Consider the following 12275-nt stretch of genomic DNA (forward strand, 5'->3'; position numbering starts at 1 on the left):
AACCCGTGATTGATGTATACTTTTATTGAATAAATGAATAAATCTATATAGATATTACTATATAGTTTTTATACCTTCATTTTTTCTCTTTACTGACACACAGACACATATATATATATATATATATATATATATATATATATATATATATATATATATATATATAATAAACGTCTCTGATTAAATGTTTATGATTTCTTTTAGTTTAATTTTTTGATCATTCTAACAATTATTTGTTGAAAGAGCAAACTCAAAAAATTTAATTGTGATCAGACGGATACTTAATATCGTTTTCCTTAGATAATTCAACATGTTTACAGCTGTTTCAAGGCAAAGTTTATTTTAAGTCATACAATCAACTATAAAAATTATTTAAGCTGTAGTGTATTATATTATTTGTTATTCTATAGTGCATTATAATTTACTGAAAATTCTAAATATTGGTTTTATAATATTTTCTGAAGACGGCAATTAAAGTACGTAGGCAACTGTGAACCCTTTCAACAATGAAAAAATTGTCACAAACTTTATTATATCTATGTAATTATAAGTCATTTTAATTGCTGCTGTTATATATGTGTGTGGGGGGGGTACAGGAGATTAGAACATACGTACCGTCAGTTTTAAATCCAAACAAAGGGAACCAATATTAGGTCGGCTCTGTCGCATTCTCTTCAGTTCCTGTTTATATCTGCCTTGCCTCTGAGGATGAAGAGAGTCTGACATGGGCGACCAAAAATAAAACTTGTTTCTTTGGATTTGAAACCGACGATACTGATGTGGTTCTGATCTTCAGCAACACATTATGAATAAATATTACACTCTTATTTTTAAAACGTTCTTAATAATCAAGCACTGCTGGGATCACTCCCACTAACCTTAGTAATGCAATAAATCTACTGGTATGCAAATCCAGTGATTATAGGTCTTACAAAATATTATTGGATGTAATATTTTATATAAGACAATCCCAGCTAAATAAAATTGCTCAATATACCAGATAAATCGTAATTTAGAAATTTAAATTTTATGATTAGAAAACGGTTAAATTTAAAATATAGAATTCTTATTATAAGCAAAACAAAGAATACAGTTTAATAAATATATTTCCTTAACTTTAACAGTTTTCGATGTTTATTCATCTCCTTAGAGGAAAAATATTAGCAAATGTTATAAATGGTTTGCATCTTATTTGCTAAAGGTAATAAACATAGAAAAATTGAAAGTTTTAAAATTATTTTAGCTACATAGAATAAGGGAAATTAGATATTGATGCAGAATAAAAAAGGATATTGAGCTTCAGATCCAAAAATTTTTCTATATTTATTACCTTCAGCAAATGAGGTGCAAACCAATAAAAATATTTGCTAATATTTTTCCTCTGAGGAGATGAATAAACATCGAAAACTCATGGGTTAAGGAAATATATTTACTAAACTGCATTCTTTGTTTTGCATACAATAAAAATTCTATATTTGAAATTTAACCCTTTTAAGTCATAAAATTTAAATTCCTAAATTATGAGATATATATATATATATATATATATATATATGAGTGTTTGTAATCATTCAATGAATAATGGTAAGTATACAAGTGATTAAGAAAAATTTAAAAAAATAAAATAATAAACAAACAAACAAACATGTAACTTACATTTCGTGCTGTGTGTATTGGACGATTTGAAAAGGAAGGTAAATCTCAATTTCTTTTCATTATTTCGAATTATTTAATCAGGTATAAATTCCGTTTTTAGTAATCAAATAAAAAGCGGAATTTTTACTTGATTGAATAATTAATTTAATTATTTTCACCATGAAATAATGTATATCAGTTTGAAATGGGTTAAACATTAAAATATATCTAGAAAAGTGAAAATGCCTGTGTGTATGTACATTTCCCTACCAAATAATTCTGTCAATTTCTTTTCTTTTTTTTTTTTAACAATATTCTGTATTTAAAAAATTTTGTTTTTCAAACAGTTGTGCGGGCTTATGAATTTCTGTTCATTAATTACACTCATATACATATAAATATACAGCTAGATATGAAGCAAACGTGGACATGATACTCTAAAATATATTAATATATATATATATACACATATATAAAACAAACTCTTTATATCATGGTATATATATACATATAAATATAAAAGGAACTCTTTATACCATGGTATACATACATATTACTACTAAGCCATTGAAAAAAAAAGAAAACAAACAAACAAACAAATAAATAACAATCACGTATTTCCCAAAGATTGACAGAATGCATGGACTAAATTTGTCAACTCATGAATCAATAATTAAAAAAAAAAAACTTAAAAAAAAAAAAAAAAAAAAAAAACATCTGGGTAAAAAAAAAATTGAATTAAATAAACTGAAAATAATCAACAAAATAAAACACCCGGATATCGTCAGACTCAAAAAGAATAGAAAAAAAAAATCAAGCAAAAATTGAAAAAAAGAGTACCTTGGGTTAAAAAAAAAAAAATAAACAAAAAAAAAAATACCCAGATATTGTCAGACTGCAGTACTTATATCTGATATTTATTTTTTAATTTCGAACATTTTGCCTATATATATATATATATATATATATATATATATATATATAATCTTCTTTTATAACTTTGAAAGACGTTCTTTAACATATTTGCATTATTTAGTCGCGTATGTGTGTTGATTGTATTTATTTGTCATTCTTATTTATATGTTTTCCTTACTTTAAAAGTAAAAACAAAACAAAACAAAAAAAAAAAGCTAAAAAGTCTGAACAATTCTATATCTGACGATTTCAGTTTTTATTTATTTTTTTCTTATTAAAATAAAATGCAGGCTTGTTTCCATACAGGGGCAGATCCAGAAAGAGGTTGGTATTATTTAGCGAAGAATGTTATAGTTGAAAAATCTCAACTTCTCCAATGACATCATTCTCTCAGATTCGCACTCTCTCCAACTTCCTGTTCCTCCCATTTTTGACTAATGTAACCTGCTAATCCCTACCAGACACATCTTCCGTCCCAGCATCCTTGAATGATTCTAATTACACTCGTGATCAGTAACATACAAGTGTTTTTAAAATTTTCACAGGAAAGTTCCATGGTAACCAATCACTTGGAAAAAAACAAACAAAAAAAAAAAAACAACAAAAAGAAATCATCATAATCAATGCACCCTCCTCCCTAACCTGAATTCAACCATCTTCTTCTATATATATATAAAAGCGAAAATTTGTGTATGTATGTATGTCCGCTTTTTGTGTATGTCCGCAAAAGGATTTTTTCTGACGGCTTCTCGAGGCTGTCGCTCATTTTTAAAACTTTTTATATCACGTTGAAATCATAATAACTACGAGTTATGAACGGGGGTCGCGTGTGTATTTAATTTGCCCGACTTTCAAAAGCTAAATATTCAACATTTTTCGATCGGCGTGTGTAGATTCACCTTTTTCGTATAATAAAAGCAAAACTAATACGAAGGTTGTTGCATTGTTCCCAGCACGATCGCCGGGAACGTCCAAAGGCAATCAGCTTTGATCAATGCGGTTTTTTCCTTATATCAGACAATTGCTATTCAATTTGGACAATCCCCTTTTAATGGGGAGCTGGTTTCCCCGCCCTCCCATCATCTTGGGGAAGCCCAAACTGTCCTGCAGTGAAACAAAGTAAACAAACGCCAAAAAACTGCCCCGTCATCGTAACACTCCTGCAATGACCTTATTTAGTGGTCACCTGTCAATCAAACCTCCTTGACTTGACTCATTTTAATCGCTCTTACATTAACATTGTCGCCGTAGCGCAGGTGTTCAGGCTCAATCTATAGGCCTCAAGGCTCCGTGTTCGAGCCCACATGCCACCAACCTCCCATCTTTTTTTTTTAAATCGCTATCGTTAAGTTTCCTTTTTGTTCTGATTTACCCCCCCCCCAAACACACACACCTACAAATACCAGGGCAACGCCAGGTATCCCCTGCTAGTCTATTATATAAAGGGCAAAATGGGCGCAAGCGTTTGTGTATGTCCATGAAAGACTTCTTGTGTCGGTTAGAATCCGCAAAAAGTTTTCACATACTTCCCAGATCGTAATATCTCGCATTTGCAAACAGACGTCTTTTCTTTCCTTTTTTTTTTTTTGATCAAGTTAAAAAAATCCCCAGTGTTTGTTTGTCTTTTTTGTACAAATAAAGCGAAACTATTTGAACGCAAACGGCTGGCCTTTGGACCGGGTAGTATCTATTCAGTAATTGATCCAATATAGGGGAAATCAATTACTATTTATTTGGATACAATCATAGATAGAATTGGTTTAATTTTACTCTACCCTGTCAGGTTAGCTCAAACGGTAGAGAACACTGCTGGATAGTTAAATAATTTGGTTCTAGCTGATGGCACCAAAGTCATTTTTTTTTTTTTTTTAAGATTTGAATCCCGGGCAACTTCGGTTCTCCCTGCTAGTATATATATATATATATATATATATATATATATATATATATATAAATAAAAGATGTCATGATATTATAGAATTAAATTTACAATATTTTATTCAAAACAAGGAATACGAGATAAATGTGAAAAAAATTCTTTATTCCACGGAGTTTCAAAGATAGGTTCTTCTCCCCAGAGGGAAAAGACATTAGCAAAAGAAATATATGGATTAAAATCTTGCTGGTTAGCACAATTTTACAACCAGCAAGGTCGCCCCCCCCACCCTCTGCTCTGCTAAGAAGAGCAAAAGTTTGTATGTCAGATTAAAACTTGAAAAATACACAAACACCTAGAATGTTCAAATGTAACGTGAACCAACATCTTGTTGCCCAACTCCCTACATTGTACCCCTGTGCCTTGTTTGGGGTGAAAATGTAAAAAAAAAAAGATTACTAATACAAATAATAATTTGTGCCTCTCCACACAGCTTTTACTCACAAAAAATATTTAGCGGCAGCAACAATGGTTGGTACCACAGAAAATAACTGAAGGGTTTGAGAAGATAGAAAAACTGGTGTGTGTGTGGGGGTGGGTGGGGGATGATAACATGATCCAGACCTTGACTGGAAGGGAAGGAAGAAAGAGTACTGGAATCCTGAGAACGCTTATTGCCACTCAAATTTTAAAGAATGCCATTACTTGTTTTTAGCAAGAACTCAATGGTAAACAGCTGTTGCAAAGATGCAAATTGATTTGTTTAATAATGATCATCCAAAAAAAGCACAGAGCACTTAAAATCTGTGGAGAAAAAAAAATAGAAAGAAACAGTTTTTTCATAGAAAAATATTTTATTTTTTTCTTGTTTTATAAAAAGAAAAAAAATCTTTTTCCTTGTTCATACCCCCCCCCCCAACTCCGAGAAAAAACAAAAATAAAGAAATATCTGCGCGGTATACATGCCGACAAGAGAAATAAAATATTGTACATCAAAAAAATTACATAAATTGATCAAGTTTCACTTTTATAAAGAAACTCATTTTTAAGCAAATCTGAGTTTTTCTAATGCCCTCCCTCCCCATGTTAAGAATGGTTTTCTAAAATCTTGCAAACGTCTGAATTATTTAGAATTAGCTCCCTTATCCTGCAAGAGATCGTCGATTAGCCATAAAGTTCCATTTTGTGTTTTCTACATATCTATAAAAATAAGAATGTGCGTGTGTGAGGACACTTCTCAACCTATATACTCAATGGATTTTTGATCTACAGACTTGAAATTTGGTATATAAGGTATTCAGACATGTGGAAAATTTTTAAATCAATTTTCATCCAGAAAATTGGCTGCTAAGGGAGTAAAAATTGAAAAATTAGTACATGGGAGTCAGTGGATTTTTATCTGTTTGTCACCTGCTTCACGAATGTGCATGAGTGGTTGTGAAACCAGACAGCTTCTTTATGTTAAGAATAAGTAAGTTGGAAAAGATTTTTTAAACGTGGCAAGCTGGCCTAATGGTTATCGTACTGGATTCATTGTCTTTAGATTTTGATCTCAGCTTGAGTATTTTTTTAAAAAAATGATAAGAACTGAACTGTTTAGAAAAACAATACCTTTCAGTTTCCGATTTCATTATTTTCAAAGGAATTTAACGTTACATTTAATACCTACGGTATTCCTGTTTATAATAAATAAGAAGTCTGCATAAATTAAAATATAATATTTATGCATATTTTATGACCGGGCAACGTCGGGTGGCCTGCTAGTTTAAAATAAAACTATTTGACCAATTTACGTGATTTTTGGTCTAAGATATTTTCTTTCTGTCATGGGTACGTACACCATAAAATATTTTCTTTGTTTTTCCATGTAGTTGGGGTGGGGGTGTAAGGATTTGCACCAAAAAATCTGAGAAAAAAAAAAAAAAAAATTTATTTATTTTTTTTTTCAGGATTTCTTTGATTTCTGATTTCTTATCTTTGTTTTTGTGCTTTTGGATTGTTGGCTCGTCTGTTTTTGTTGACTGTATTGTGTCCTGATGAAATGAATCAAGTCTTTTTCAAAGAACCAGACAAACAGGAGATTGGTAAGGAGACAAGCGCCACCGACGACGACATGAATGACCCGTTTCCAGACTCCTTGGTCGCAACAAAACATTGACTGAAAAATAAAACAAAAAAAAAAAGATGCTGACCAATTTTTTTTTTTTTTTTTTTTTTTAAATCAGATGTGTTGAAATACCAACACATTTGTAAAAAATATTTAGGCACATGTTGATTTTAAGCAAAATAAAAAATATGTCAGCGACAATCAACATCTGCCCAAGAATGGAGTACTGCTGCCATATATGGGCGGGAGCTGCTAAAAACAGCCTATCCTGCCTTGACTGAGTACAAAAATAGACTTTGTGGGGGATGCCCTTTTCTCTTCCCTGCAACCTCTCTCCCACAGAAGAGACGTTGCGAGCTTGTCTTTGTTTTATCGTTACTTCCATGGCAAGTGCTCGTCTGAGCTCCAATCTCTGCCCCCCCCCACCTCGCCAACCTTTGACGATAAACACCCGTCTAGCTGAAACCACTGTTAAAATTTTTTCCCACTCTTTATCTGTGCACAAAATAAAAACGTAGATTCCATGAACAAAGTTTCTTTCTTAGAACTGCACGCCTGTGGAATTCTCTTCCGTTTGCCTGTTTCCCAGCTGACTACAACTTGGATGTCTTCAAGTCCAACATAAACAAATTCCTGATGAACCGCCCCCTTAAGTAAGACACTTTATCAAATCTCCAATACTAACGAATACTATGATACTATCCCATTGATTACTGTACACGCAATAACCCTTATCCCGAGTGGCTTCCGGGCCTTGATAAGTGGTGACTTCCATGTAAAAAAAAAAAAAAAAAAAAAAAAAAAGAGACTAACTCTTACCTTACTCGAGGGGACATTAAAGGTAGCAAGGTTAAGCTGTCAATTACTATTGATTTCTTTTTTATTTTCACTTAATGTTAAACAAATTACTGAAGTTGAGTATTTTATTTTTTTAAAAATACAGAACTTTGTAAAATAAACTTTAAATTACTGTTTTATTTAAAAAAAAAAAAAAAAAAAAGAAATTTAAATAACTGTTTTTATAAACAATGGTCAGAAAATACACTGAGCCTCATAAACTCCCGATTTCATATACAACCACTTGTGTAGATTTAACAAAATTAAAGAAAGAAAAAAGGTTAAATAGTAGATTCTTCTGAATGGAATAATATTTCTTTTTTTTTTTCTTTAATTATTAATTACTAGCATTTTAGCCTGGCGTTGCCAGAGTGCCTGGATGTGTATGTTGAGCAAAAAAAAAAAAAAAAAAAAGTAGTAGGAAGGCAGGCTTGAACCTGTACCACAAAGGAGGAAAAGAATGTGAAAAAAAAAGACCTGACGTCTTCGCTGTTCTGACCACCGCCAAACCAGAAGTGACATAGGTTTAAATTAAGGCTAGACAATCGAAAGGAGAGGACGACTTTCGAAAATATTGGTGAAACAAACGATCCCCGCCTGTAAAAAAGTGCCCAGTTGAAGGTGAGGATATTAATGTTTTTAGCCAATTTTTCGATATTTGTCGTCTGAAAGGTCGAACTTCAAAACGATACTGATCTTGGTAAAATCCGTCGCCTCTGTCAAAAGTTTTAGGCAGACATGCAAACATACATACATACATACATTTATATATTGGTAACTAAAAATTTTCAAACAGATTAAAAATCTTGCCCTATCTCTGAATACCCTTTATGTCAAATTTCAAATGTTTAGACCAGAAATTGTCTGAGTAATTTGGTAGAGGCTGCAGAGGTCAAATTTTTTTTTTAACTTTGACCTCTATTATGACCCCTGAACATTATTGTTTTGGGCTCAAATCAAGTTATTAAGTTAGATCCATGTCCAAGGAACCTATATCTAAAATTTCAATTGTTTATACCCAAAATTGGCGGAGGTCAAATCGTTGAACTTTGACCCCTTAACAGCCAAATTTCTGGCCGAAAACGGATTACAAAGATTTTCCCAAATCTCGGTACCCTGTACATCAAATTTCGAGTCTGTAGATGTAAAATTGACAGAGTTATTGCGTAGGGAAATGTAGACACACACACACACAGATACGTTCATTTTTATAGATATATAGATTATTCACAGAAGCGAAAAAAATTTTTTTTTTAATTTTAAAAATGTGGGAATACTTCGATATTAAAAAATCCTAATCATAAAAATAATAGGAAATGTAATAATATCTCAGTATAAAAACATTAAACCAGCAACTATAGGTTGGTTGGTTGGTTGTTTTTGTTTTACGGCATATCAACCCTTTTCAGGTTATTTAATGCCAAATCCAAAGATTTTGATGAAAAATTTTTTTAATAGAATATATTTGTTGTTTTCACGTCGGTTTCTATTTAACCCATCGTTGGGACCCTAACAGGTACTACCACTACGGGTCAGAGTGGACCTGGGAGCAATAGTAATTAAAGGGTGGCTCCATACTCCCCAAAGTCCACAAGCTGGGGCCTCACGACTGGATATAGTTTAAGATCATATCCAGGACCCCCACTGAGGGACTTTTACCCTCTGCAGGGGGGCAGTCGGCGTATTCTAATGCCCCACCAAAAGGGCCAGCAACTATAGGAGTATAAGCGTAAAATATAATAAATGTTAGCCAGAAAGAGATGATCGATAATATTTTGTTTCAGAATGGATTCCATAATTTTCAACAGAATGGAAGTGAAGCTGTTTTTTTAAAAAATTTTTAAAGATAAGACAGTCTTCAAGCACAACATTACTGTTATTATATATATTCATAGGCAATATAGACTGGAATAAATACATTGAGAACATTGCAAAGGTTGCTGCAAAGAAGACGGGTTCCCTCTATCGTGCTAGAAAACTACTCACACCTGAGAGTATCCTGTACTACCATACCACCATTCACCTAACTATGGAGTATTGTTGCCACATCTGGGCTGGTGCATCTACCACTAATCTCTCTCTCTCTCTCTTGAATAGAGCCCAGAAAAGAGTTTTCAATCTAATAGGCCCCACTTTGTCAATTAAGCTCCAACCCCTGTCCCATCACCTGTTTTACAAATATTTTAATGGAATGTGCTCTGATGAACTCAGTGCACTTGTGCCCTGTCAACGTACATATCCCCGACAAACCCACTTAGCAAAAAAATCATACCCCTTCATTGTTGAGGTTCCTAAATGCCAGAATGATTTCTACTTTAATAGTTTCTTCCCTCGAACAGCTTTTGGAATTTGAAACAGACTTTGGAATTCCCTTTCTGCTGCCTGCTTCCCTGACTGTACTGATATTCAGAAGTTTAAATGTAACATTAACCAACATCTTGTTAATCTTTCCTAGGCATAGTCCCAAATCGTAGCCCCATACGTCTAAGTGGTGAGATTTTTTTTTTTACATGGAGGTCACCACTTATCAAGGCCCGGAAGCCACTCAGGGATAAGGGTTATTGCATATACAGTAATGAATGGAATAGTATCGTACTAATCGTCAGTATTGGAGATTTGATAAAGTGTCTTACTTAAGGGGGCGGTTTGTCAGGAATTTGTTTATGTTGGACTTGAAGACATCCAAGTTGTAGTCAGACAGGAAACAGGCAAACAGAAGAGAGTTCCACAGTCGTGCACTTCTAAGAAAGAAGCTCTACTCATGGAATTTACGCTTGGATTTAGGCACAGATAAAGAGTGGGGAAAATTAATGACAGTGGTTTCAGCCAGATGGGTGTTTTTCGTGAAAGATTGGCGAGGGGGGGGCAGAGATTGGAGCTCAGACAAGCACTTGCCATGAAAATAACGATAAAACAAAGACAGGCTCGCAACGTCTCTTCTGTGGGAGAGAGGCTGTAGGGAAGAGAAAAGGGCATCCCCCACTAAACCACGAAGTCTATTTTGTACTCTGTCAAGGCAGGATAGACTGTTTTTAGCAGCTCCTGCCCAGATGTGGCAGGAGTACTCCATCCTTGGACGTACTTGGTTTTTATACAGATAGAGAATTGCATCAGTAGTGAGATATCTTCTGGAGCGGTAGAAGGATCCCACCGTCCTCCCAGCGACCTTGGCAACAGACTTGATGTACGTATTTCAGATCAGGAGTAAAGGTCAAACCCAGAAGCTTGTCAAAACATGGCGCCTCCTCAAGATGAGAGCCATCCATTTCAATTGATGCCAGATAGGGATCAGAGTGTTGATGATGTAAAGATAAAAGCTTGGTTTTAGATACATTAAAAGTAACCAGCCACTCCTTTCCCCATTGTACCACGTACTCAAGATCAGAGGAGAGAGAATCAGAGAGAACTTTGTCGTTTAGTGTCTTAGATGTGCTACCATAGATGGTAGTGTCATCAGCATAAATGTCTACGAATGATGTAAGGATGTGATTTGGAAGATCATTAATGTAGATCAGGAAGAGAGTTGGGCCCAGGATGGACCCTTGAGGGACTCCAGCATTAATACTGAGAGCTTCTGATTTTTGCCCATCAACTACTACTCTTATGAACCTATAAGAGAGAAATGATTTAATAGTTGAGAAGACATTTTCAGCTATACCATAGCTGGAGATCTTGTGAAGTAAACCTTTATGCCATACCCTATCAAAGGCCTTTGATATGTCAAGAGCAATTGCCCTAGAAAGAAAGCCTCCATTGAGAGATTCGCTAATCCTATGAGATATAACTGTAAGCACATCTGCTGTAGATCTAGCAGAATGGAAACCATATTGCGTGTCACTAAGGTTATTTTTGCTGAGATGGTTGATTACTTCTGTATTTAACACAGATTCCAGCAACTTACTCATGACCCACAGGGGACTTATTGGCCTGTACTGAGAGGGGATGAGTGATCACCTGAATTCTAAATATATCATTTGATATTTCTATAAATACTATTACGGCATATGTTCTTCTGAATTGGCTGATCTCTGCTTCCTTTATTCCAGCTCATTTGACTCATTGGTCCAGTGGTCTTCGTCCATTCACTGTTTCGATACTCCAATGTAATAGAACTTTCTATTTCAGTAGTTCTTTCAAAGAACAGCTTTGTAGAACTCCTCCTGACTATTTTCCTCCTAATACTACTAAGACAACAGACAGCTATATTTGTGATAATCATTTTTCATTCTTGTTAGCTCCTTACATCAAGTGGATTCATGACTTGTCTCAAGCGATTTCCATAAAAAGAAAATTTCAGGGCAAGCTTAGAAAGGATCATTAAGGGTTTTGCTAATATGGATGCCAGAACATCGAGTACAGCTGGGTTGACTGCATCAGAAACATGTCACTTGTCAGAACACAGATACAACAGTATTTCATAAATGATGTCCGGAAATATATTTATAAGCATCATGGGTTGAAATAGTTTCTCAAACAGAGGCATATCATGTCTGTTCATGTTGCGAGGGGAGACTAAATCTTGCTGCTATGGTTTCGAAATAAAATCTTTCAAGAATGTAATTTTGGAAGGCAAAATCAAGAACCAATATTCCGTTAGTATTTCTCAATAATTGTGCAGTCATTTATTTATTTCTACAAATAATATCTCAGTTGTTTTTTGCCTGTAAAGTGATCTTTGTTTAAAGGTACATTGTGCCTGACTAAGATTAACAGCTGCAAGGGATAACTGTGATATCTGACCAAAAGCAGAAAATAATCCTTCGTATTGTGCCTTTCATATTTGGTAACCATGTGGTTGAATTAATGGGTTGGTTGGTTGGTTGTTTTTGTTTCCCGGCATATCAACCCTTTTCGGGTTATTTAATGCCAAATCCAAAGATTTTGAAGAAAGATTTTTTAATAGAA

General features: G+C 33.9%; 1 protein-coding gene across 1 annotated transcript in view; it reads right to left on the minus strand.

Annotated features, from left to right (window-relative positions):
• Positions 1-6225: 6225 nt before the first annotated feature.
• The window catches only part of LOC145265508 (man(5)GlcNAc(2)-PP-dolichol translocation protein RFT1-like), a 66168-nt gene continuing 60118 nt past the window's right edge, over positions 6226-12275 (minus strand). Inside the window, exon 14 of the mRNA XM_080121410.1 lies at positions 6226-6584. Within this exon, the coding sequence (XP_079977536.1) occupies positions 6372-6584 (213 nt within the window). The 3' untranslated portion in view covers positions 6226-6371. The remainder of the gene's footprint in view (positions 6585-12275) is intronic.

Source organism: Euprymna scolopes, chromosome 40 (assembly GCF_053919585.1).
Source record: "Euprymna scolopes isolate OS-2025 chromosome 40, ASM5391958v1, whole genome shotgun sequence".
NCBI lineage: Eukaryota > Metazoa > Mollusca > Cephalopoda > Sepiida > Sepiolidae > Euprymna > Euprymna scolopes.